Consider the following 26,632-nt stretch of genomic DNA (forward strand, 5'->3'; position numbering starts at 1 on the left):
GCTTAATTATGGGGAAGTTAATGAAACCCTGCCTCTTGTGCATTCCAAATAAGAGCACTATAGTGAATCATTCAGATCTGTACTTCCTTAAACTGGCCTTTTCTGCAATGTAGTTAAACTGCCATAATTGATCACCTTAATTTATTGCCTTTTATCCTGACTAGCTTTCATCTGAAAAAAAACTGCAAATTTATTTTCTGTACTTTGCCTGAAAATGTTATCTAAGCTGAAATAGAATGTTTGGTTTTCAAAAGCTATGAAAACTGATGATTCTGTAGTAAGCTCCTATTCTAAAATAATAGTGAGGTTAACATCATTTCAAAGGAAGGTGTTATAATAAAAACTTGGATAGAAAAATGGATACAGCTTCTCTTTAGTGTCAGAAATGTTCTGAAATTGACTTTACTTTCACATCTAAAACAATGAGGATTAACTGCTGAGATGATAGTTTTTTATTTTATTCCAAAAGGTTTTATCATACCTCTGCTACCCCCAAATATGCTAATCATCTCTAGAGTTCTAGGATGAGGCCACGGTTTTGATCTTAGAACGGAAGCAACCTGATTTCATATGTCTGTGCTATTGAGTTTGCTTGAAACGTTGGTAATATGTTAATCTGACAGTAGAAAAAGACTTTAGAGAGTTCTATTTTCTGTGAGGCTGTAACCTGGAAGGTTGCATTTGGTACAGTCGTACTAAATGTATGCCCCAGAACCTAACTCTTTTGGGGCAGGGTATCAAAAATATCATTTTTGGTTTATTTAAGAAACTTCATTTCCATTCTCCAAATTTGCACAGCCTTCCAAATCCTACGTATTCTTTAAAGGCAGTGCGGGGCCAGCCCCTTCTAAAGCTACCACTGATGATGACCCCAGGTGACCCGTCATCTTTCCTTTGTGTAGTCAATACTGTCAAATCTAAAACTGATTTTCTTTTTTCATTACACATTTTATGATAATTGGCCACTGCAGTGCTTTACGTAATGAGAAAGTCTGTTTGTATCTCATCTCATTGAAGCCTTCCATTGCCTTTGGAAAGGGAGTATGGCACTTATGATTAGGGACCACTTTCCGGTTGAGGAAACAGGAATTCCACTGCGATAGTCGCTCCTCCACCATCACGCCTCTTCTGCCTGCAGCTGGTGCCCTGACGCTCTGGATTCAGTCTCGTGTTTGCCTCACCCATAGTCCTGTCTTCCACTGAAGCCTGCCAGCTCTTCAGAGACCTTTGCTGATGGGAACGCCACACTCCAGATTCCACTTAAGAGAAACTTAGTTGCTGATTCACTCATGTCCTAGAGAAGCATTGCCCTGTAGATAGCCCACGTTTCTAATTTTAGATTTTTTTTAGTGGTCATATTAAAAAAGAAACAGATGAACAGGTGAAAGTAATTTTAATAGTATCTTTTTGTAAAGATTGGCACCTGAGCTAACATCTGTTGCCAATCTTCTTTTTTTTTTCTTCTTCTTCTCCCCAAAGCCCCCCAGTACGTAGTTGTATATTCTAGCTGTGAGTGCCTCTGGTTGTGCTATGTGGGACACCGCCTCAGCATGGCCTGATGAGCGGTGCCAGGTCCGCGCCCTGGATCCGAACCAGTGAAACCCTGGGCTGCCGAAGCAGAGTGTGTGAACTTAAGCTCTACGCCATGGAGCTGGCCCCCAATAGTATCTTTTAAATAACAAAATATATCTAAAATTTTTAATTCTAACGTTAATTAATATAAAAATTATCAATGACACACTTTTACATTCTTTTTTTCCTTACTGAGCCTTGACATCCTGTGTGTTTTATACTTGGAGCACAGCGCAGTTTGGACTGACCATGTGTCCAGTGCTCAGTGGGACTAACGGCTGTGTATTGGGCAGTACAGCTCTAAAGCTTTCTCCACAATGTACCTGAAAATCAGGTTTGGCTCCCTGATAACAGATTAAATAGAAATACTCATTAGTTCCACACCAGATGCCAGAAATGAGTGATTCATAGCTAATTAAAATAATCAGCTTCGGCCAGGGAAACATGGATACCATTCATTCTTGTGAGGGTTTTTATTGTTGCTGTCGGTTTCTTTTGCCCAGTCATTCATAACTCAAATGGGGGACCATATAGCTTGCAAAGGAAATTATTTCATGAGGTGTAGGATGCTTAGCATTTCGTTTATTTGTTTAATTAGTGTGTGATTTTTCTGGAATGCGAATCTGATTATGTATCTTCCTTGTTCACGGTTGTTCAGTTCCTCCTCGCTGATGTTTCCTTAAGTTGCCCAGTGAAAAGATTCATGGGAGTATTTAATAAAAATCCTCCGTTCTGGGTCCTACCAGACCAACAAAATCAAATATCAAGCGGAGGGGCCTGGACACAGGTATTTATAATAAGCACTCCAGGTGGTTCTTATCATCAAGCCAGGTTGGGAAACTGGCCTAAAATAAAAAATCTTACTCTTTAGCCTTTCCCATGGGGTCCTTTCTGACCTAGCCCATGGCTAGCCCCTCTCCCCATCCAGGGTTTGGTCTGGGCAGCAGAGAAGCACTTGGTGTAGCTCTGCTGGTTCTCTCTCACCTCCTGCGTGTGCATCTGCTTCAGCCTGGAACGCCCTCCCTCCTTGCGTCTGCCAGCAGACTGCAAAGTCAGCCTCATGGTCACCTCCTCAGCGCAGGCCTCTTTGCCCAGCCATGGAGACTTCCTCCCCATGCCTGCGTTAAGGCCCGGAGGCCACTAGCTCTCCCTGTCTGTTTGCAGTGTCTGTCTCCTTACTGAGGATGGGGCTCCAGGCTTCAGTCTCTTGTTTACAGCCACTAGTCAGGAGTCTGGCACAAGGAAATATTCAATAAATATTTTTCTAACAAAAGCCTGCTGATGCTGGTGATAATAATATCTCCATCTGTTTCATAGAGGTTTACAGATTGCACCATGCTTTTTATGAATATCATCTCACTTCTCACGACCTTGTCACATGGAACTGTCGTTTTACAGAATGAAACTTTGAGAGGTTAAATGACTTGCCCCTTGTCACATGACTTGTAGCAGATGACACTGTAACTCCAACCTGGGTTTGTACTGATGTCACCTGATTTTCTCCATGCAGAGGGTAAGAGAAACATAAATCTTGGGGGCACATTTGTAGTGAAATGAAAAAATGGCCTTTGCTTATTCTGTCTATTCACCAAAAAAGTCAAAGCTCACTTTTATGGATTTCTTTTGTTCCAAATTTCTAGCCTAAAAAGCCTATTTCACCAAAGTTTGTACTTGGTGTTTAGCTAATCAGAGGCTTCAAGGTTGTATGAAGATTCCCGTGAGCGATGGGCATGTGAACAGTGGGTGGAACCGGTTAGACTCTCGTTGGGTTCTTCTCGTAAAGACGTTCCAGTGGCTCTCACCTGCCATTTGGGAAGATGCCTTACATGCTTTAGATAGAAGTACTGATGAATCCGAAGAGAATGTACGCTTTTTGGATATCATAAGAAAATCTTACCAAACAAGACTATGAAATAATTGAGTTGGCTTGTGATGCTTTAGAAATGTTACTGTGTTTTTCTTTGCTGGATGATGATGTGCATCACGCCCAGCATGTCTGCGCTCGATCTTTCCATGCAGTACGCATCAGCCTGTGGTCTCTCACAAGCTTATTTTAAGCGTTAGGACTTCCCTTTGTGACAGCAACAGCAAGAAATGTCTTCGTTTCCTCTTTTCCCAGGCACTTCCATTTATTTGGTAAGTATTAGTCAGCAAATTTTTATAGCTTAGAGGAACTATTTCAAAAATAATTTTTTTTACAAATTAATTGAGTAGATTGAAAGCACACTGTGTATTATTCTTGTCGGATTATTAATGTTGATCATTCTGTAATGATGCTCTGGTAGAATAGAAATGACATAATAGGCATTCAAATAAAACAGTAAACTTTTGCCCTGTTAAAACAGCCATTATTATTATTTAATAGGTGCTGCCCTGGCTTTAAATAATGTCTGCTTAGAGCCTCCTCAGAGACGGCATTTTTCTGCCTCCGAGAGGTTGCGCTGCTTTGTTTAGTTGTGTGGGAGTCCTGGTGACAAGCCCTTGCTGCTGTTCTAGTAGGTAAATCTTTTCTATACCGTTAGAAATTGTAACAATTAATATACAAATGATGCTAGCCAGTAAGTGCATTTACTGTTCAGGTTTATAGATAAATTCGGGATGAAGGAAAAACATTGAAGCAAGTGCCGTTCTGTGAAAACATTGTTTTAAAGTGCATGCCTGTTTGTGTCGTCTAGTTTGATGAACTACTAAAAAGTACTAGGAAATATGAGGAGTTACTTTGTTGTTATTACTATTTTATCATCATTCTCAGAAATGTCTCAACAACCAAAAGTTCATGGAATTGTGATACGGCATTCTTTTTTTTTTTTAACAGCTATATTGGGATAGTCACATATTATACAACTCACCCGTGTAGCACGTCCAATTCATTGGTTTTTAGTATATTCACAGTTTAGTAACCATCACTGCAGCCACTTTCAGAATGTTTTCATCACCCCAAAAAGAAAGCCCGCAGCCCTTAGCAGTCACCTCCATTTCCCCAACTCCTTCCACCCTAGTCAACAACGAATGTACTTTGCTTCTGTGGATTAGTGTATTCTGGACATTTCATGTTCGTGGCCCAGCAGTGGTCTTTTGTGAGTAGTTTCATGCCCTGTGCTTCTGTTTTCAAGGTTCATTCATACTGTAGCATGAGTCAGTACTTCATTCCTTTTTATGGCTGAATAATATTCCATTGTGTGGCTATAACACATCTTGTTTCTCTCTTCAGTAGTTGATGGACATTTAGGTTGTTTCCACATTTCAGCTATTATGAATAACGCTGCTGTAAGTTTTTGTGTGGAAATATGTTTTCATTTCTCTTGGATATATACCTAGGAGTAGATTTGCTCAGTCTTTATCTACTGTACATTACCCTTTTGAGGAACTGCCAGATTGTTTTACAAAAGTGGCTGTACAATTTTACATTCCTACCAGCAGTATATGAGGGTTCTAGTTTCTCTACATCCTCACAAACACTTGCTATTGTCTGTCTTTTTGATTATAGCCATCCTAGTGGGTGCAAAGTGGTATCTCATTGTGCTTTTTTGTGTGTGAGGAAGATTGGCCCTGAGGTAACACCTGTTGCCAATCTTCCTCTTTTTGCTTGAGGAAGATTGTCACTGAGCTGACATTGGTACCAATCTTCCTCTATTTTACGTGGGATGCTGCCACAGTGTAGCTTGACAAGTGATGCTAGGTCCACGCCTGGGATCCGAACCTGCAAACCCCAGGCCGCCGAAGCGGAGCACGCGAACTTCACCACCACGCCACCGGGGTGGCCCCTTGTTGTGCTTTTGGTTTGCATCTTCCTGGTGGCTAATGATGTTGAGCTACTTTTTGTGTGCTATTGGCGATTTGTATATCTTCTTTGGAGAAATGTCTGTTGAGATTCTTTGCCCATTTTTTAAATTGGGTTATTTGTGTCTTTGTTATTGAGTTGTAAGTGTTCTTTGTATATTCTAGATAGGAGTTCCTTAATAGATATGTAAATTGCAAATCATTTCTCCCTTTTTATGGGTTGTCTTTTCACTTTCTTCGTAGTTGCAGCCGTCTTATCTTGTAACCTACTTATCCTGTAGGGTCTGATATCTTCCAAGCGCTTCCATGATCTGGATCGGCTCCTCTGCCCATAGCTTCCTGGCGCATTCCTTTATTATAGCACTGGGCACAGTGTATTGATAACATCAGTTTAGGATTTGTTTTCCCTACCAAAAGGAGCTGTGTCTAAGAAATACTTGTAACTCCAGTGCCTTGGACCCTGCCTAACACAAAATAGGAGCTCAGTAGTGTCTTGGTCACTAAACTAAAATGCAGCTTAGATCTGTAAAAAAAAAAAAAAAAAAAGATGCAGGTCAATACTAATCCAAGAAAGCTAATAAAGGGCCTAGGAAGAGTGCCCTTAAAGAATCTGCAGGTAGGACGCAAGCTACAGCCTCTTCAACAGAAGCAAGACTCACAGATTCTCTAGAAATCACTCCTTGATGTGATGCTTTCAGCTGTTGCCGCCCTAGTGATTCTCTGGTACCCGGGATGTCAGTGGGGCTACACCCTGTAGGCACCTGTGGTCCCATCACATGATTCATACAGTGTGGGGACCAGTGCACCACAGGCTTCCTTCATCTCTTCTGAGCAATGGACCAAGATTTATGTGACTAAGCGTTTATTTCACAATCTGTTAAATTCTTCAGTGCCATTTTAGGTTAGCCCAAATCTCGTGAAGGTCACATTAATAAAGCCATACCATACGTGCGGGGAGGTGATCTACTGTATTATGCTGCCTTACAGCTCTGATATGGTGTGAGGAATCCAAAAGTTTTGTCTTCCTAACAAGCATTTCTTATGGTAGTACTTTTATATTTGTTTCTTTTTCTTATGATCTTTTTTTGTGATCTTTTCCTCATTTGTCTTAGACTTTTCGAAATTAAAGAGGTAATGAAATGGATTTTCCTTCTCTAGTTTTTGAAGCATAATTTATTTTCTCACAATGATACCCTAGGTTCTGTCCCTCCATATTTCCACTATTGAAAATGCTGCTGGTGTCATATTTTGACTGGAAAATTACAGATAACATGAAGTAACAGTTACTCCTTGCAAAATGAGGATAGATTTTAACTGTTGAAAGAGAGTCCTCCTTCTCAAAACTCCCTAGTTCTTGATTTTAAATCCCGAAGGAAACAAGCAGGAGAAAATCTAAGAATGAGACCCAAGAAGGAAGCCCATATAATTTTTGTGTACTTCTGATGAGATTTATACTCTCAGTCACTTTTATTTCTTATTTGGCACTAAGGCAACTGTAAAGAAACCCAAAAGACTGAAAAACAGAGAAAACTAGTTGACAGCCTAGGACGATTGATTTATTTTCTCTTAGCACAGCAAGATGTGCTAAAATTACTTCATCTTAAAAGACTGACTGGAATTTGTGAATGAGAAATACCCACCCTTGATCTTTTTTTTTTTTCTTTATGAAACAAAAATAGTTCTGTATTTGTGGGGGAAAGAGTTTGGCAGACACGTTGATTATAATACTGTATTGAAAAACACTTACTTTGATGGACTAAAAACCAGATGCTGTTCCTGGTAGTTAAAAGCCGTAATAACGTCGTCCCTCTGGTGTTCACCACACTTGTGTGGGATTAACAATAGGATCCCCCAATCCAGAAGTGGAGAAACCAAGAGAGGACGTCTGAGCAGTGCTTCCGTCTCTTCCTGCAGGCTGTCCCCAGGGTTTGCCTGCGACCTGACCTCACCGAGGGCAGAGACCTTGGTTCCTAGTTGTTGTATCTTCTTTGTCAGGATGTGGGCCTGGCACACTGTGGACGCGCAACACATGCAGCGTGGATGGGAGGTGGGCAGAAGTTCCGTGAATCTGACCGCCAGACCTGGGTTAGAGGCCCCAGGGGTGCCACTCGCTAGCTGAAGTCCTTGCGTAAAGTATTGAATCTCCGGAAAACTCAGTTTTGTTCTCTGTAAAGTGGGGGTAATGATAGAACCTACTTCAGTGAGGCGTAGAATGGTAAGTGTTCGATGGTTATTAGCTATCATTATATTGAGCATATTTGCCGACTCCCCATTCAGAACTTCACCACTGTGCTGTTTATTTATTTATCTGAGGAAGATTGGCCCTGAGCTAACATCTGCTGCCAATCCTCCTCTTCTTGCTGAGGAAGACTGGCCTGGAGCTAACATCCGTGCCCATCCTCCTCTACTTTATATGTGGGACGCCTGCCACAGCATGGCTTGCCAAGTGGGGCTATGTCCGCACCCGGGATCTGAACAGGCGAACCCCGGGCCTCCGAAGCAGAACACGTGCATTTAACCGCTGCATCAGTGGGCCGGCCCCACCACTGTGCTATTAATGAGCTTGATTAAACGTGGTCAAGCATATGCATGTATATCGTCAGCTCAGTCTTTCTCTATTGAAAAATAATAAAAGGAGACTGAGGAGGTGTTATTTGGACATTGATTTCTGTTAACACCACTGAATTAGATGCAGCCCTCACTTTTGGGGAATATCCACTGACGCTGGGGAAAATGAAATAAAGAAGTTTTCCAGTCTGAACAGTCTTGTCTTTGGAGGTTAGCCCTGGGTCTTAGAACAAAAACAGCTCAGTTGTTATTAGTTACTGTATCTTATTTTCCAAAACACACACGTTTCATTGTTACAGTCATTTACAGATGGTTTTGCATGACACACTTTTTGCTTTCGTGTTTCAGTTAAATCACTAGATGACTAAGCTTCGCGTTCCTCATCATTAAAATTGTCAAAAGATTCTCTTCAGGATTATACGTGTCGATAAGGCTGCTGGTTTGCACAATGTATAAAAAGTGAGGGCCAAGTGAAGACCTTTGCTGCGAACAGCATACTGAAGTGGAATCTGAGCGTCACCCCGTTATGAATGGATTATTTGGATATAGAAAGAAATTATTTTTAGGCACGGCATCCCTGTAAAACTTGAAGCTATGTGTTTTACAAAGTAGACATTTAGACATGAAATGAAAATTCCCAGATGTCAGTGTCTGTGTGTGCCAACTGGCGGTGTGTGGTGCTTCAGAAGTCTGGAAGAAATGATGCTCACTTTTTTGCCTTTCAAACTCAAAAGGGATAGTTGAGGTAAAAATGCTGTTGAAAAAAATTACAATGTGCTCAGCTGCTCAAAGATGTCACATGTTACGAATTGTTATCTAAAAGGCTTCAATTTCTTTCCCTGATGACTGCATGCATGTTTGTAGCATTGCAAATGCAACCCATGTTTCTACTCTAATTTATTACATTCTTTCCTGAAGCTTGTCTCATTCTTTTAAAGAGTCAGCAGATATCTTATTTAAAGACCCAACCTGGACCACAGTCTCGTAAAGGTCCAATACAGAGGTAAATGTATAATAGGATGCATTACTTTCATCTTGCACGGACCAGCACACCTCAGTCATTTTCGTGAAATCATCAAATGGATTCTCTTCTCTCCTTAGAAATCCGAGCTCAACTGGTAGAACAGCAGAAATGCCTGGAGCAGCAAACGGAGATGCGAGTTCAGCTTCTCCAGGACCTCCAAGATTTCTTCCGGAAAAAAGCAGAAATTGAGACGGAATATTCTCGGAACCTAGAGAAGTTAGCTGAAAGGTTCATGGCAAAAACGAGAAGCACTAAGGATCATCAACAATACAAGTAAGAGAGACGTGGTTCAAATTCACCTTTCCAAGGTGACATCCTACCTTTTACCACCCTTACTGGTTTTAGAATTTTCCACTTTTGTCTGGTAAGCTGTTGATTGGCAGATCCCCATAAGTAAAAGCAACCCTCTGCATTTATCATTTATGAGCATCAATTTATCACATTTTAAACTAATAGTATTCTCTCGATATTTTTCTCTTTCCAATAGATATGTATTTGTGATTAACTTTATGAGAAGAAAAAAATGTGTGTTTATAAAATTCATGATTACAAAAAACCTGGGAGTTGATATCTACCACAGGTAGATATTTGAATGGGCACATTTAAAAGAGCTGCTTCCTCAACCAGAGACCTCAGGATTTCTGTAGTGATCGTACATGAAAATGAGCAATAAGGGTTGTTTAAGCTTAGTCCCTGTCCCCTAGCCATCATGTTTGTGATCATTGCAATTGAGACTGACTCAGGACAAGAATCTTCGGTAAAATGCTTATGGTTGAGTATAATTAAACTTTATATTGTACTTCATGTGTTAAAAAAATACATTCAGGTTTTTCTGATAATGAGATTTATTTTATAATTTAAATCCAAGAGATAGAAAGAGACAAGTAGGCAGACAACTCCCATAGAATATACAGCGTTACAACAGGAGTAAGCGCAGGACGCCGTTACATCGACCGGACGGAAATCCATTTTATAGGGAAGTGAGGATGGACAGTCAAGGAAAAGTCCTGGAAGAAGTGATACATAGGTGAAGGCCTAGAGGACTGGGGACCAGAGGGGACCAGGCAAGGGGAACGTCATACACAAGGGGCCAGAAGGGAAGGGTAGAGGGCAGCTTTGCGGAACAGGAAGTATTCCGGTGGGAACCAGTAGTGAGGTGGTGAGCTGTCAAGGTACACGCACACATTGTGCGGGATCGTTGAGGCCTGTAGACCACACTGGTCAGTTTGGACTTTATCCTGAGAGCATGAGAAGCCTTTGGAGAGTTTTAAGTAAAGGATGACCAGCTCAGACCTGCATTTTAAAATGATGACAAAGCCCATAGATAGTATCGTGGACCGGAGGAAGATATAGTCGAAGGAGAGAGACCATGAGGGGATTCTTGCGGTAATGGCATAAACCAGCAACACTGGAGGTAGAAAGAAATAGGTATGTTTCAGAGATATGAAAAGGGCAGCACAGTCTTTCATTTCTGGAAATACAGGACTAGGTAATCTGAAAAATACTTCTGCTACAAAACTCCCAGAAATGCTGATTAGAACATAGTCGACATTGTTTTAAATGTATCATGGAACTCATAGGAAAGTAAGGGAAATTTCCAGGGGCCAAAAAAGGAAGAGGGAACTGAAAAGCGATGTGGGGGTTGGTCCCACGTGGGGACAGAAGATGAGGGTTGTGCAGGGTAAAGAGTTGGGACCGAGGGCTTCCCCACCACTAGCCCTATCGCACTGCATCCTAGCCCAAACTCAGGCCCAGAGCATCTCCTGTGGCAGTGAGGTGGTGAATCAGAGGACCCCTGCCCACCTGCAGAGAGGCAGGCAGTCTGCTCTCAGCCTGCACTCCAGATGAGAGGGCTGCAGAGAAGCCCAGCGTGGCCTTCACCAGCGGCCTCATTTGCACCCTTCCTTGGCTGTGGAGGCTACATAAAAAGTAGGGTGAGAACTGCCCCTGGGGTACTTTTGCAGAAGCAAATGCAGAGCTCTTCTGGACAGGGGGTCTTTCTCTCTCTCTCTCTTTTTTTTTTTTTTTTTTTTTAAATTTTAACCAGGTTTTTTTTTTTTTTCCTTGCTTTATCTCCCCAAATCCCCCCAGGGTACATAGTTGTATATCTTAGTTTCAGGTTCTTTTTTTTTTTTTTTTTTTTTTTGGATGACTTTAACCTCTTGTGTTGGTCCAGCATAGAGATAAATCTTAGTGATGATTCCCAGGGTGAACGAATGTCAAATGTGTTTGACGGAGACTGGAGCTGGAAAGAGGAGACGGGAGCCAGTGCTATATTCACTATAGTGACCGTCCCTCTTTAAAGTGATTGCAAATAAGAAGACAGCCCATTCACCCACTCAGTAAGCATTGTTGAATGTCTTCTGTGTTCTGCACTTGGTCATTGGTTGTGAACTGGAACCAGCGTGGGCCGTGCCCCCTAGTCTGATCCCTTAGTGGATCAGCTTTTGGTTTCTCCTGGTTTATTTACTAGTTTTTGTCAAAAGATAAGCAGCTTGGAGTTTCCTTTGACTTGAATAAGTTTATTATTGAATGTGGGACTGAAGATAAGATGGATAATGTCTAAAGATAGGACAAACCAGGATTAGGAAAAAAAATCAAAGACAGGTTTTATTAAAGTGTCAGACAGACCTGGTTTGAATGCTGGCTCTACTGTGTGACTTTGGTCAAGTTGCCCAACCTCTCCGAGCCTTGGTTTCCTAATTTGTAAAATAAGATTATATGACCATTAAGTGAGAAACATGACAAAGTCCTTGATGTGATTGATAGCTGGCTTGGGGTATGCACTCAATATTCCTTGTCTTCTTCACCAAATAAGTGTTAAACCTTTAGCACCCGAACCTTACCAGTCATTTAAGCTGAACCGTAGAGTCTGGCTCTTCCTCAGTTTGAGGATGCTCACTGTGTGGACCAATCCTTGGCCCAAGGTTCCGACTGCATGGCTGAAAGACCAAGGCTCAGATCAGCCTCCCTGGACTCACAGACTCTAATACTAGCTTTGGTCTTCCGCAGATCACTGCCCCTCGCTAAGCTTCGGTTCTCTCGTTGACAGAGGGATACAGGAATCTCTGCCTTAAACTGCAGTGGTCAGGATGAGGCGGAGTGAGTGTGTGTAAGTCTTTAGACCAGCTGCTGGCTAAAAACAGCTGACTTTATACAGCACTTACTACAGACCTAAGGCATTCTAGTCAGCGTTAAAATTACATAGTAACTCAGATAATCCTCATAATAACCTTATGAGAGAAGTCCTGTTATCTTACCCCTTCTACAAATGAAGTGGCGGAGGCACAAAGAGATTTAAATAATTTGGCCAAGATCACACAGCCAGGAAGTGGTGGTTCTGGGATTCGAACCTGGATAGTACAGCTCCGTGTTCTCTGCTCTTGACTTGTGTGTGCTGGTTCTTCCGGTAGGTGCTCAGCGAATGAAAGCTGCTGCCATGGTTATTGTTGTTGTTGTTGATATTATTATCACTTATTAAGGCAATAATGCGCTTTTTTCAATGATTGTAGTAACAGTTATTTGATGCTTACCATGGGCAGGGCAGGGAGGATGGGAAAAAGTATAAAGTGTTCGCAGAGAATTTATGGGCTACTTCAGCCTGAAGGATGTACTAAGAGTTAACGTAGAAGGGCACCCCTCGGCCCGGTGGAGAGAGTGTGGCAGACAAGCGCCAGTTGTCGGCCGTGCAGCCACGGCCCCCACCCCACAGCTCGGAGCAGAAAGCGGGTTCTCCAGATGGGGTGTGATTCCCAGTGTGCCAGCGCGAGGACGGGGGCATCTCCACGGGCACAGTGCTAGGACCCTGGATCAGGAGTTCTCCCAACACCCATCCCACTTCAGTCCTCTACTCCGTCTTTCTTCTCAGAGGGTTTCGACTTGATGCAGCGTTAAAGCCTGAATCTGCAGGACTTAATCACAGAAAGACTCGACTTAATGATTTCTTTCCAAATTTAACTAATATTTAGAGTCAAAATGATCATGAGTAATGGGAGGATAACACGTCTGATAAAAGGGCGCCAGTATCCTTGAGTTAGGATAAACATTCCGTGCCGTTTTGCAATTTACAGTTAGATTGTAAGGTAAAAAAAAAAACATTGTACTTTGATTTTTTTTTTTTTTCCTTTTTGGAAGCAGTAACATCCCAGTTGGTCACTGTTTTTGTTCAGAGTTGTTCTTTAAGATCTTTTACAAGTCATCTTTCGTGGTTTCTGTTCACCTTTAGCCTTATTATCTAGAACAAAGCAAGGTGTAGTTACAAATCTGCAATAGTTTAATGGGTTTAAATAGGACATGTGATAAGTCACGAGCCAGCAGACTTCTTGGTTCTGTTTATGAGCCCTGGGACAAGGCTATGACGTTCTTATTCCTGGGAACACTTTTTGGGGAGGCTGGAGGTTATGTATCAGGGGATTAATAAATAACCCTCAAATTTGTGTTCCGTGGACAGCATACCTAGCCAGCTCTCTTTTCCAACCACAGCCTGAACATTCAAAGCCGACTTTGTGTGCGCTGGCAAACCACAGTCTGTCTGTGAGACAGGAGTCAGGAGGTTTGTGTGTAAACATACCCTGCTCCTTCGATGGGCATGTCAGGCTGAAGGCGTGCCCGAGTGCTGTGTGTGTTAGGGCCCGTGACCCTTGTCAGGAGTGTGAGTTTATGGGATGTTCTTGGTCCAAGTGTTTCCCTCCACGCCTAGGGAATTGCTGGCTCTGTGCCGTCACAGCCTGGAAGGCGGTTCTGCTGGCTGTCGAGTGTCTTGGCATGAGCCATGCCCGGGGTAGGGGGAACAGCCGCAGCAGCCGTCTGTTGTGGCTCCTGGTCTGCCGTGGTGACTCCCCGCACTCACTGGCAGCTTTGACTTTGACGGTGGTTCTGTCTTTCTTCCCTTCTTAGGAAAGACCAGAACTTGTTGTCTCCAGTCAACTGCTGGTATCTGCTGCTGAACCAAGTGAGGAGAGAAAGCAAAGACCACGCCACCCTGAGCGACATCTACCTGAACAACGTGATCATGCGGTTCATGCAGATCAGTGAGGATTCCACCAGGATGTTTAAAAAGGTACACTCTGTGAATCCTGCCGCAGTGGCCTTTCCCGCAGCCGCTTTGCCTGAAACCACAACCGAGAAGGGTTTGGTGTCTTATTTACTTAATTATACTCCATGAATATTAGGTAAAAAAAAAAAAAATAAATGATGGCTATTTTAAAGATGCAGAATAAAAAGTTAAACCTGAGCAGGCATACTTAAACAGAACACTCATTCTGTGACGTGAACAATTTTGAAATGACATGTGCCTACAAATTGCACTTCTGTCCTTGGGAACGGCCTGCCTGCAGTTATGAAAAATCAGACCAGAGAGGAAGAGCCTTAAAAATTGTGTTTCGGGCTCACACGAGATCAGAAACTTGTGAAGAACAAGATAGCCAGATGTGCTGCTTTCTCAGGAAAATGTTACCACGGTCTTTTCTCGCTCCCACCAGACCAGCAGTGGAACAGAAGAGAGAGACGTGAAACAGATTCCACCAGGCACAGAAAAGCCTGTCCCTGATGTGCCAGAGAGCTTCCTCCTCCCCAAATCCATTAAAAAAATAAGAACTGGGTTTTTAGGCTTCTTATCATTGTTGTTAGTCTCAGCCGGCTCTCAGCAATTTTTCTGTTGTTTGGACATTTTTGTTGAGAATAATAGCAAAATTGGGCCATTTCCTGTGTAGAGAATGCAGCTACTTGCTCAAGAAGCCTGGCTTTCGGTTTTTATGTTTATAGGACAAGGGTTCGCTGCTGCCCTCCCTCCGCTTTGTACTGGTGGTGTTTGGTGCCTATCCCAATATCTGTACCTCTGTTCAGTAAGTAATTATTAGTTTCAAAAAGTGGGGGGAAAAACACCTTGTAGATTAATGACATATTTATGTTTCAAAGAGGCCCCTTAAGAAACAAAGACGTAGTGTTAAGTAGGCCAGCTGGACTTCTTGGTCACGTTTGATGTGTCCACGTTAGGTTCGATTTCTGACCTGAAATGGAATGTAGCAAACTCTAAGTCATCTTTTGGTCTATTAAATAGGAAAAAAAATGTTTCAAACAAGGGAGAAATTTTTTAAACTTGGAACTAAGCATATTAATTGAGAATAAAATAGGTAGAGAAATATCCCACGTATCTTAAAAAGTAGAGATTTTAAAACATGTTTTAGACTGAGCCTTGAAAGTGAAGTAATTTTCTCTTGGTCTTTCAGCCAAGACCTCATTTGTTTCGCTGGGTGTTTCCGAGCCTCTTCTGTGAGCAGGAGGCGGTGTTAGGTCTTGGAAAGGCTACCTAGGTTAAGGAAAACTAGTCCTCGAGCTCAAAAAGGTCACAGTTTATCCAAATTTGCATGGTGCTATGGGATGCTTCCCAGTCGTGGGGGTGCTGGCAGCCATTCAGCCAGGGCCTGTGGGACCAGCGCCTCAGTTGAGTTCGTTTATTTATCCATTCAACAAAACGTCTTTAAAATGCCTGGCTAGGGAAGCAGATTTAAAAGACACGTCCCTGCCTGCAAGAAACTCATTACAATAATTAACAGTCACCCTGCTACGGGGAGCACAGCCGTGCAGGGAGCTTGAAGGCTGGAGATTTGCCCCTACTGAGGGGTCGGGAAGTTCTTCACAGAAGAGGGAACACTCGAAGCGAGACCTGTGGAAGGAGGCGGTCATGCGGCAGACAAGGACAGTGAGCGATTCCAGGGAAAGCGAAAGCGTAACACGTTCAGGGAAAGGAGAGTTTGGTGTGACTGGACCAGGGGTTGTATGGGAGTGAATGACGGGATGTGAGGCTAGAAAGGACAAGTCAAAAGGGACTTTGCCTGTCTGGCTAAGATGTAAGGATACGTATTTTGTAACTCAAAGTCAAGGGCTTGATAAAGTTGCTGGAAACCTAGGGCTGAGAGTCAAGTGGATTTGCATCTGAATCCCAGCTCTTCTGTTTACTGGCTTTGTGATCTTGGGAGATGATTCAAGAGAGTGCTCTCCCCTCGCTCAGGGAGTGGGCAAGGCAGGGCTGGGCAGAGGGTGACACTGGACCCGTGGGAGCCCTGGAGCTGGGATGGCCCTTTGGAGTTGTCTCAGATCCAGACAAGGGGGCCTCGCCTGTGTTCTGCAGTCACTGGATCTGAGCTGCCCTTGGCGAGCAGATAAGTAATCTTGGGATGAGGCAGCTCCCTTTGGTGGAGGGCAATTCCAAGAGAGGGATCAGCTGAGTCTCAACAGCCAGCAGCCAGTATTCCCAGTAGTTGGGGGAATAAGTTCCTGACTCTTGAAGAGAGGGTCTGGGGAACATATGGTAATTACACACACACTCTCTCTCTCTCTCTCTATGCCTGCTTGTTTACCACCTAGAAGTTCTCTTCTTAGACAGATTTTCTGGTACTCTAAGAATTTTCATCCTTGGGGGCCGGCCCCGTGGACAAGTGGTTAAGTTCACGTGCTGCTTCGGCATCCCAGGGTTTCGCAGGTTCAGGTCCTGGGTGCAGACATGGCACCGCTCATCAGGCCGTGCTAAGACAGCATCCCACATGCCACAACTAAAAGGACCCACAACTAAAAATATATATAACTATGTAGCAGGGGGCTTTGGAGAGAAGAAGGAGAAATAAAATCTTTAAGAAATGTGCTTGGGGCTGGCCCCGTGGCCGAGTGGTTAAGTTCGCGCACTCCGCTGCAGGTGGCCCAGTGTTTCGTTGGTTCAAATCCTGGGCGCAGACATGGCATTGCTCATCAAACCACGCTGAGGCAGCGTCCCACATGCCACAACTAGAAGGACCCACAACGAAGAATATACAATTGTACTGGGGGGCTTTAGGGAGAAAAGGAAAAAAAGAAAATCTTTAAAAAAAAAAAAAAAGAGATGTGCTTACAGGCAAAAGCTTCAAATTTCCAAAATAATTTTTTTTTTTTGAGGAAGATTAGCCCTGAGCTAACATCTGCAGCCAATGCTCCTCTTTTTTGCCGAGGAAGACTGGCCCTGAGCTCACATCTGTGTCCATCTTCTACTTTATATGTGGGACCCCTACCACAGCATGGCTTGCCAAGCAGTGCCATGTCCACACCTGGGATCCGAACCGGCGAACCCCGGGCCGCCGAAGCAGAACGTGCAAACTTAACTGCTGTGCCACCGGGCTGGCCCAAAATAATCTTATTTAAAAAAAAAAAGAATTTTAATCCTTGGAAGCTGCCTATTGATATGGACTCCTGGTTACTTTGGCATTTAGTGGGATGGTCTCCCCACTAACCATTGCTGACCAGCTGGATAGTTAACAGTCATTACAGTTACAAGTTTCAAATTCAACCTTCCTCAGGCAAGCCCAGCAGACTATTCACCCACCTTTCCATGTATATCATTGCTAGAAAAAGAAAGAACAAGAAAGGCAGAGGGCAAAGGGGAGAAACTGGAGCTTTCTGGGGACCCAAATCCACCCACTTAGGACACACTTGTCATCGGAAAGAACAGGAAGCCAGAACCCATATCTGTCAAGTCCGGAGAACCTCAGGTCCCTTTAGATTAAAAAGCAAGACTAGCCTTTCTGCTTTTTTCATCCTCACCATCCTCTTCTCCAGCTCTTCTTCCATTCTTATGGTTCCAGAAGCATCGTTTCTATCAGAATGGAAAGACATCATCAGAACCGGTCTGAAGTGGCCCCTAGAACTGCTCTGGAGTCATTAGTGAGCATAATGCTTGTCCTTCTTGGGAGGAGGTTTCAAGACTTCCTCATTTTTCAAAAATATCCCCAGGTCTGTGTGGAGGTCCAGATGGATGCTGAGTGCTGGGCATCGCTATGCGGCTGCACTGTATTCAGTTTAGTCTGGTAGAGAATCCTCGTACCCAAACCGTCAGAGAGTTTGGACCAGGTAATTCCAGGATGCTTCTGTATCCAAATGGATACAGTAATGAGGAAGACGTTTATTTATAGGCATCCCAAATTCCACGCATAGCTATAGGGAACAGCTTCAAATTAAATCTGAGTCACATCAGAACCAGTTTTAGAAATAGTCGCCTATGCTTGACAGAGAGTTTTCAGCAGGTAGGAAAAGTGAAGCTTTTTAAAAACAACAATACACAATTATGCAAATATTGATGATTTCAATAATCAATGTAAATGAAGGCTGTTGGTCAGATAACATAGTGATTCATCTTTTAGGCTCTGAAATCAGATAGTTTGGGTGTGAGTCCTGGCGTTGACACTATTGGTAGCAATGTTATAGTAAGCTGTTTCAGGTAATTGTATGGAGGACTCATGAGTCTTACATGGAAAGCCACTTAGCCCGGTGTCTGCGCTTAATAAGTCCTAGCTAACACTTAGCTGTTATCTGTTTTATGATCTATATCGCAAACACTTATTCCATGTGCCTGCAGTAATTGTGTAAGGTGAGAATGTACTAACTGTGCCCTCATTCTAAGGAGATGTGTGCCACAACCGTGAGAAACACATCCAGATCATCGCATGTTATTTGTATATCGCTTGGTATGAAGTTCCAAACCATTTTTGTAAACAGACTCTGAGAAACACCCTCACAACAGCCTTGCTAATAGCTGACTTAAAATTTTGGTGCTCACATTTCAACAGTTAGTGGAAAATCAGGGAATAACCCAGTGAATGCTTGTGTGGGTCAACCCCCTGTGCCTCTCAGCTCCCCCATAGCCATTTCACAGAGAGAGTCTTCCCTTTGAGGCTTCATTGATTTCTTCATTCATTCAACAGTAAGAGTTATTCGCTCTCAGACTGTCTGTTCGTCATGGACAACGTAAGCATGGATAGAGTAGGACTCTGCTTTTACTCTAAGTTCTGCTTTGCCATTTTAGGAGAAGGTCGGAAATTAGAGACTCCTTGTACACGTGCATTTGTTTCGTAATAAGCCCTCGCTTCTTCCCCAAAGAACAAGGGGTGGCGAGGTGCCTCTTGCCCTGCTCTCCAGCCCTGTCTCCCGGAGCGATGAGGCTGTGCTGCCTGCTTGCCGTGACTCAAGCTGAAAGACAGTGTTCTGCATCTGGTTTGGTGCTGCAGCCAGGAAATGTCCAGTTCCTACACTACACACACAGAGGTCATCAGTGTCAGCAGCCACCGTACAGGGGAGACCACAGGCGCCTGCAGTAATCACCGTATCTAAGCACCTTATCACATGATCTTATTTACCGATTCAGGAGTGTTAATAGAAGTTTGTAGTTTAGAGGGAGCACCATAAAATGGTAGCATTTGAATGTTAAATTATTGCTGTGTGTTTTAAAGTATCTCCAAGTCCGTCATTTACCCATGGATTGTTTTCAAATTATTAACATGGTTTTTTTTTTTTTAAGATTTTTAAAATTTTTTTTCCTTTTTCTCCCCAAAGCCCCCTGGTACATAGTTGTATATTCTTCATGTGGGTCCTTCTAGTTGTGGCATGTGGGACGCTGCCTCGGCGTGGTTTGATGAGCAGTGCCATGTCCGTGCCCAGGATTCGAACCAACGAAACACTGGGCGGCCTGCAGCGGAGCACACGAACTTAACCACTCAGCCACGGGGCCAGCCCCTATTAACATGTTTTTATCCTTCCTTGGTTTGCATAAATATGTGTACAAGTATAATTTATTTTGTTTCTTCACGAATGATAATGACATCTGTATGCCACCAGTTAACTGAATTCTAACTGTGGGCCAAGGCCTGTGCTCTGCATTTTTCACACATTAGCTCACACATCTTCACAGCTGCCCAGTGGACAGGTATTACCATCCACATTTCAGGGATGAAGAAACAAAAGGCTCAGAGATAGAAATTACAGAGCCAGGCTGGCTGGTGTGCATTCTTGTCTTTGCTCATAGGTCTTAGATGGTTCATACTGACTATGACTCTGTGCGTGTTTTTCGGTGGTAACTGGAGATGTTACTCAATGCCCAGTTCAGAAGCTTCTGAGATTAGGACATGATGGTTCTTGGCCCTGTTTATTTCTCATGCAAATCCTGAAGGACAGTAGTTCTGGATGAGGCAGCAAAATCTGTCAGTCATCCAAGTTATAGGAAGCCATTCAAAGCAGCAGAGACTGGCCCCGAGCCACTGAGAATTACCCCACTTTAGCGTAAATGCCGTGGGTTATCAGATTCAGACTGGTAGGAATTAAATTAAGCCACTTTGGGTTTATTGATTGTGTGGCCCTCTCCGAAAGGAAGGAGAGATTACTAGTAAGATTTGGAAATTTATAGTCATTTTTATTTTGATCAAAGTCAATCATGTTCTATTGAAATACCCCAATAAGAAAGAAAACAATTCATGGGGAAAAAATTTCAATTAGAGCACTTAAAATAAATTAATATTCAACGACATGCTTTAATATAAGTTAATAAAAGACACCAGTCTGCTACAGATCGCTAAGGCTCTAACCTTGTTTTGAAGAAAAGGTCCATAAGTTTTAAAAAATCTGAAAAACACCAATCTATATATGAAAGAGAAAGAGTATTTCTTTTTGAATATAAAAATGTATATTCATTGTAGAAATTTAGAAAACACTAAAAAAGGTAAAAATTGTCCATATTAACACTACCTACTGTTAATATTTTAGGCTATACCTTTTCGGTATTCATAAATATATATGTGTAGTATACAAATATACATATGTATTTTACAAAATTGAAATTTCGTTACATGTAGCTTGGGAACCTGCCCTTTTTATGTAAACTATCATTAGCATTTCACATGTCTGGAAGTAATCTTTTAAAACAGGATTCTCCATACCTGCATAGTGTTTCACTATCCGCGTGGCCATGTTATTTTCCTGTTGTTGGACGTTTAAATCTTTCACACATCTATGGTATTTTTTTCTTATGCTACATTCCTTGAAATAGAATATTTGGTCAAAAGGTGGCATTAGAATTTCATGCTTTGGATGAAATTCTTTCATTTTGCCTTTCTGGAGTAAAGATGGTCATGGCTGTGATTTACCAATGAGTAATCTATCCCCTGAAAAATAAATTGACTGTTTCCTTAGCACAGAGCTACCATGTATGATTTAGGATGCTTATGTAACAGTAATAAATAATCTAACAAGAGGAACTTTTTCAGAGCATTCAGTGCAGTGTAGCAGAAGAATTAAATGGTATTCTGCTGGCCTCCAGGGACAGCTTAATTATTGATGGCGCCTGGATAAATAAGTGAGAATAGTTGAAGCTAACACTACTAGCTGGTTCTCTTGAGTGTTATCAACCCTAGAGCTGGCTCCTTTTTCCAGAAATAAATCAAAACCAAGCTATCATTTCTTACAGTGATGTAATTTGCTGAAATATTTTAGAAAATATTTTTAATTTGCATGTATAAATTGCTTATAGGATGGCTGGCACACAGTAAGTGCTTAATAAAAGCAGATGTTCGTGCTGCTGTTCTTGCGTTTGCAGTGTTGCCTTTATTACTTAACGACAGCAGGACGTATGTGATTGACCTATCTATCAATCTAGCAGGCGAATTACTAGGTGAGCATTCGCCCTCAGTTCAGAAGGTTTATTAAAGACTTTTAAAGAGACATTAAGCAGATGACGTATGTGTGTCTCCTTGGAAAGGGATATGTGGTTACGTGCCACATGACAACATTTCAGCCAGTGACGGACCACATATATGACGGTGGTCCCATAGATTAGTACCACATAGCCTAGGTATGTAGTAGTCTGTACCATCTAGGTTTGTGTAAGTACACTCTGTGATGTTTGCACAACAATGAAATCGCCTAATGACACATTTCTCAGAACGTATCCCCGTTGTTAAGCGACACATGCCTAAAATTTTAAAAAACCTGATGTCAGCTAAGTTGGACATTTTGTCACACAGCATGATATGGCAGTACTGACACTCTCATGTTAGTATTTGAACCTATAATTACAATGAGAATAGTTGTTGAAAAGCACTTGAGGGCCCGGCCCCGTGGCTGAGTGGTTAAGTTCACGGGCTCTGCTTCAGAGGCCCAGGGTTTCGCTGGTTCAGATCCTGGGCGCAGACATGGCACCACTCATCAGGCCATGCTGAGGCAGCGTCCCACATAGCAGAGCCAGAAGGACCTACAATTAGAATATACAACTATGTACTGGGGGCTTTAAAGAAAAGAAGAAGAAAGCAAAAAAGGAAAACAAAGAAAAGCACTTGAAACTTATTTATGATTAAAAAAAATCTGGAAGTGTATATACCAAAATTATTTTAAATGACTATCTCTAAATTACTTTTATTTTCTTCTTTTTGCTTATCTCTAGCTTCTGATTTTTGTACAATGAGCCTATTGTATAAGACACACAAGAAAGCAATTATTTATTGTAAACTAAAACCTTAAAGAAACTTGACCCAGAGTACGCCAGTCAGTGTTTACAGTAGAGTAGTGGGGAACTATATCCAGTAACTGATTCAGCCCCAAATGCTCTTTATTAATGGAGAATTAGCCTCTTCACCAGGTACACTTGAAAACTATGCTTTGAATATACAGTATTAGGATCATTAAAATGAAAAGACATGATACCAGGCAACTTCTGAGCAAGACGGTAGCTTGCCCCTGGGCTCCAACTGCCTTACCTCCCAAGTTGTCTTTGAAATGACTAATCAAATATATAAATAGGAAAAACTGGAACAATCCTTTTAACTTCAAGCAGATCCCATTGCTCCTTTGCTCACTCTCTTGGCTCCCACCTCACTCTGAATGAAAGTCTATATCCCCATTTCCCTTCCCTAATGTTATTTTTCTCTATAGCACTTATCTCTTTCTGACATATTATATATTTATTTAATATTTGTTCACTTTCTGTCTCCCCTCAATTCACATGTAAGTTCCTGAGGGAAGGAACCTTCTATTGTTCACGGAAACAGTGACTGGCACATAGCAGATGCTCCATAAATATTTATTGAATGAATACTTGCATCTGTTTTAGAAACCAGAGATGAGTGTCATCCACATGACAGAAATTTCATGGCGTTTCAGCAAGATCCAGTATATACAGGGCTAGATGTAAGCAACACTATTTTGTGCAGTCTACTTCCCAAGAGAGGGAAATCAGAGGAGAAATCAATCATGGCAAGTTTGTGGCAGAGTGGAATAACTAAAATGCTAGCTTTGTGGTCAGAGGACTGAAAAGGGATGTTCCAAGAAACCAAAAAATACTAGGGAGATCACAGAGAGGGTGAAGAAGAAAAAAGCAATCCCATAAAGTTCGTTATGAACTCCTGAGCTGTACATGCTGGGTCTGATCTTAAGCAGTGTGCCTACCAGAGACTTTGAGAACTGAGCTAAGAGATGGACCATTGCCTTGGTTTCAGACTGGCCACTGGATGGTGCATATGCAGGACAGATCCAAATAGTGCTTCAAAGATGTGGGAAACAGAACTGACATTGAAACCACGACCCATAGAAGGCCAGTCAGAATTTGCACCCTGAATCCAACCAGATTGGTTTCCCAATAAAACAGAAATATCAACATCCTACATATGGTTTAAACAAGACCCGGAGTCTCATAACAATAATATTCAGAATATCCAGAATACAGTCCAAAATTATTCAGCATACAAAGAACCAGGAAAATGGCAACTCACATGGGAAAAGACAACAGGCACCAATTCTGAGTGACACAAATGTTGGAATTACCTAGCAAAATTTTTTAAAGCAACGGTGATAAAAATATCCCAAGAAGTAAAGGCAAGCCCTCTTGAAATGAATGGAAAGATAGTAAGTCTCTGCAAAGAAATATGTTATAAGTAACCAAATGGAAATTTTAGAAAAATACAGTAACCAAAATAAAAAACTCACTAGATGGGCTCAGTAGCACAATTGAGATAACTGAAGAAAGACTCAGATTAATTTCTGTTAATCTTGAAGACAGATTTAATAGAAATTATTCAATCTGAACAACAGAGAGAAAAAAGATTGAAAAAAAAAAATGAGCAGAGCCTCAGGGACCTTTGGGACACTACCAAAAGGTCTGATATTCGTGACAGCAGAATTCTTGAAGGAGAAGAGAAAGTGTGTGCAGAAAGAATATTTGAAAAAAGAATTGAAAGAAAATTTACCAAAATTTGGCAAATGAGATAAACTTACACATTTAAGAAACTCAGAAAAACCCAAACTAGATGAATCCAAACACGTCTATACCCAGACATTTCATAATCAAACTAAAGACAAAGGAAAAAATATTGACAGCAGCCAGAGAGAAATGCTACATTACTTTTGGGAAAACAACAATTATATGAGAATGAATTTCTCTGCGTATGAAATGCCGGTAGCAACTTACTGGTTGTGACGACCAAAAACATCTTCAGATATTACCAAATGTGTCCTGGGGGGAAAATTGGCCCAAGTGGAAACTGTTGATCCAAACTGAGTCTTCTGTTCACCCAGGTTTTTCCTTTAAAGAAATGTTCCAATTTGGTTTGTTTTTCAATCACAGTGTTTACAACTCTAGATTAAACTAACAAACATGGAGATCGAAAGATACCCAGTCCTGACCTCCCATAAAGAGGAGTAAAAAGAAAATATCGCTCAGTACAAGGTTTATTTAGGTTCAGTTATTTATAGTAGATTAGCACGTAATAAAGTTCCTTTTCAAAGAGCCATAGACACTGAATCCTTACTCATTCTCCTCCTCCAAGAAGGAAATTGCAGCCTGAAGAAAAGAACTGATGAGGAGAGAACATTCCTACCATATGTCGAGGTGTCTGCAGTTGAGATCAACAAAGTCTAGAGCAACCTGAGAACAGGATTCTGGTTGCTAGCCAAGGTTTCTTACCATTTGAAGACTATGTTTAATTACACACAGTAGGATTCTAAAAGATTTCCAGCAGCTGCAAGAATGCCATATTGGGGATATTGCTCATGCAGCAAATATTTGAATTAAGAAACACTGTGATACTTGAATTCTAGCAACCCAAAAATAGGCAGTTGCCAACAGATACTGAATATGGCTGTCATATTGATTTCAGTACCTTTTAAATCTCAAGCAAAGGGGGAAAAATGTCTCATTATTAGAGAAGTAATTAAGTAGAAACAAGGAGAAATTTTACCAACTGACTACTTTGTCAGATCAACCTAGAAACTTACAAAAACAAAAAATGTTGACACTGGATATAGGAACTATTTAGATTGAGAAAAATCAGTAATGTTCAATAATTGGTAGTAAATAAATATATGCATCATTTTTACTTTTTAAACTTTGTTAGTTTCAATTGAACACAGAACCATAATTAGCTAGTGAACTGGCCTGAATAAACGTGCTCATAAAAATTTCATCTCTTTAACTCTAAAGATGGAGATTCTGAGGGTCTACCAAAATAATTTTCTTTGATTATTTGGCAAGGTCTTATAATTCCAGTGAACAGTCATGACCAATCCATTGTAACTTCTACTTTTCCTTACCTTTCATTTTTTTTTTGAAACTTCACTTTACTGAAATCAGCTTTCTTTTGCAAAATAGAGTAGACATTCTATTTCATTATTCATTCAACAAACTTTATGGATTATCATTATGTGACAGGCCCAGTGGTGGGTTCTAAGGTCACAAAAGTAAGACACAAATCCTCAATTAGTACTCCAAAGAAGTTTACAGTCCAGTAAGGAAAGGAAGTGTAAAGATAAAAATTACATTATAAATTGGTAACTGCTCTTACAGAGATAGGACCCAAGCCCACAAGAGCACAGAGGATTGAGTAAGGCACACTGCCTAGGAAACGGCTAAAGGCTTCACAGAGAAAGTGGCATTTGATCAACATCTTCAACTTAGTGAGGTTTTAGAGGAATTAGAGGAAGTGCATTCTTCTATAGAGAGAGAACTGCAAAGGACCAGGCCCTGGGGTTCCAATCAGGCCTAGGACATATCTAGGAAATGATGCTAGGGGAAGATGATGGTAGGCGGGGCTTTTGGTGGCCCCATCTACCCAACTCTACAATAGTGAGTTGTAAATTATATCAGGCCACCTCCTTTTTGCCTGGCCCTAAAGCTCACATCAGTTACATAGCTGGCTGGGGTCAGGAGCATAGCCTGTAGCATGCATGGTGAAGTGTACCTGGGGGAATAATAGCTATCTGAGATCTAGAAAGGCAGGTTTGGTTGGGGGCCGGTGGGGGGGGGAGTACAAGAATTTTGATTCTCAGTTTGAGGAATTGATGTGTTGTCATCTAAGCAAATAGGGAAGCCAAGAGAGATTTTTAATCAGGGATATGACATAATCAGCTTTGTTTTTTGAAAAGCATTGTGAAAAGTAAATTGGAATGTGAGGACGCTGTTGCCTTAGTAATCTGGGTGATAATTTTGCTCTATCATGAATTATGGCCGCAGACTAGTTCTGTACTTGTAATGATATTGGCTTCCAAAAGTTCTCATCCATGTAGATTAAGAATGAATCGAATGGGTTTTTTTTTTTTACTGTTGTTTTATAAAAGCTCTGTCAGCAATTTAAAAGTAGGACATTGCTATTCAGTCCATCCTAATCAGATTTCTTAAGGCTTCTACTCTTTTAGCTGATGGCTCTTTAGCCTATTGGAAAAAGAATCTCACAATGATTCCAAGATTCCTGGGCTTACAGTAAGCAGGCAGACGGTCTGGACTGCCGCCACAAAACAGGGCGATGGCAAGTGACTGCATGTCACTGCAAGGTGGACATTGCCTCCTGATCTTCCCAAGATCTTAGCCTCTATTCCTTGAAGGATAAAGTAAGTGTCCTTAATACCAGGCTCTGC

The 26,632-nt window shown here is 41.7% G+C and overlaps 1 protein-coding gene across 4 annotated transcripts in view; it reads left to right on the top strand.

The window, feature by feature from the left end:
* SRGAP1 (SLIT-ROBO Rho GTPase activating protein 1) overlaps nucleotides 1-26,632 on the top strand; it is a 258,624-nt gene that overhangs the window by 118,045 nt on the left and 113,947 nt on the right. For all 4 annotated transcript variants that reach the window (XM_044755489.2, XM_044755491.2, XM_070494908.1 and 1 more), the window contains 2 exons: nucleotides 9,022-9,217; nucleotides 13,841-14,003. In XM_044755489.2, coding sequence (XP_044611424.1) covers nucleotides 9,022-9,217; nucleotides 13,841-14,003 — 359 coding nt within the window. The remainder of the gene's footprint in view (nucleotides 1-9,021; nucleotides 9,218-13,840; nucleotides 14,004-26,632) is intronic.

The sequence above is a fragment of the Equus asinus genome, chromosome 22 (assembly GCF_041296235.1).
Source record: "Equus asinus isolate D_3611 breed Donkey chromosome 22, EquAss-T2T_v2, whole genome shotgun sequence".
NCBI classification, from domain to species: domain Eukaryota; kingdom Metazoa; phylum Chordata; class Mammalia; order Perissodactyla; family Equidae; genus Equus; species Equus asinus.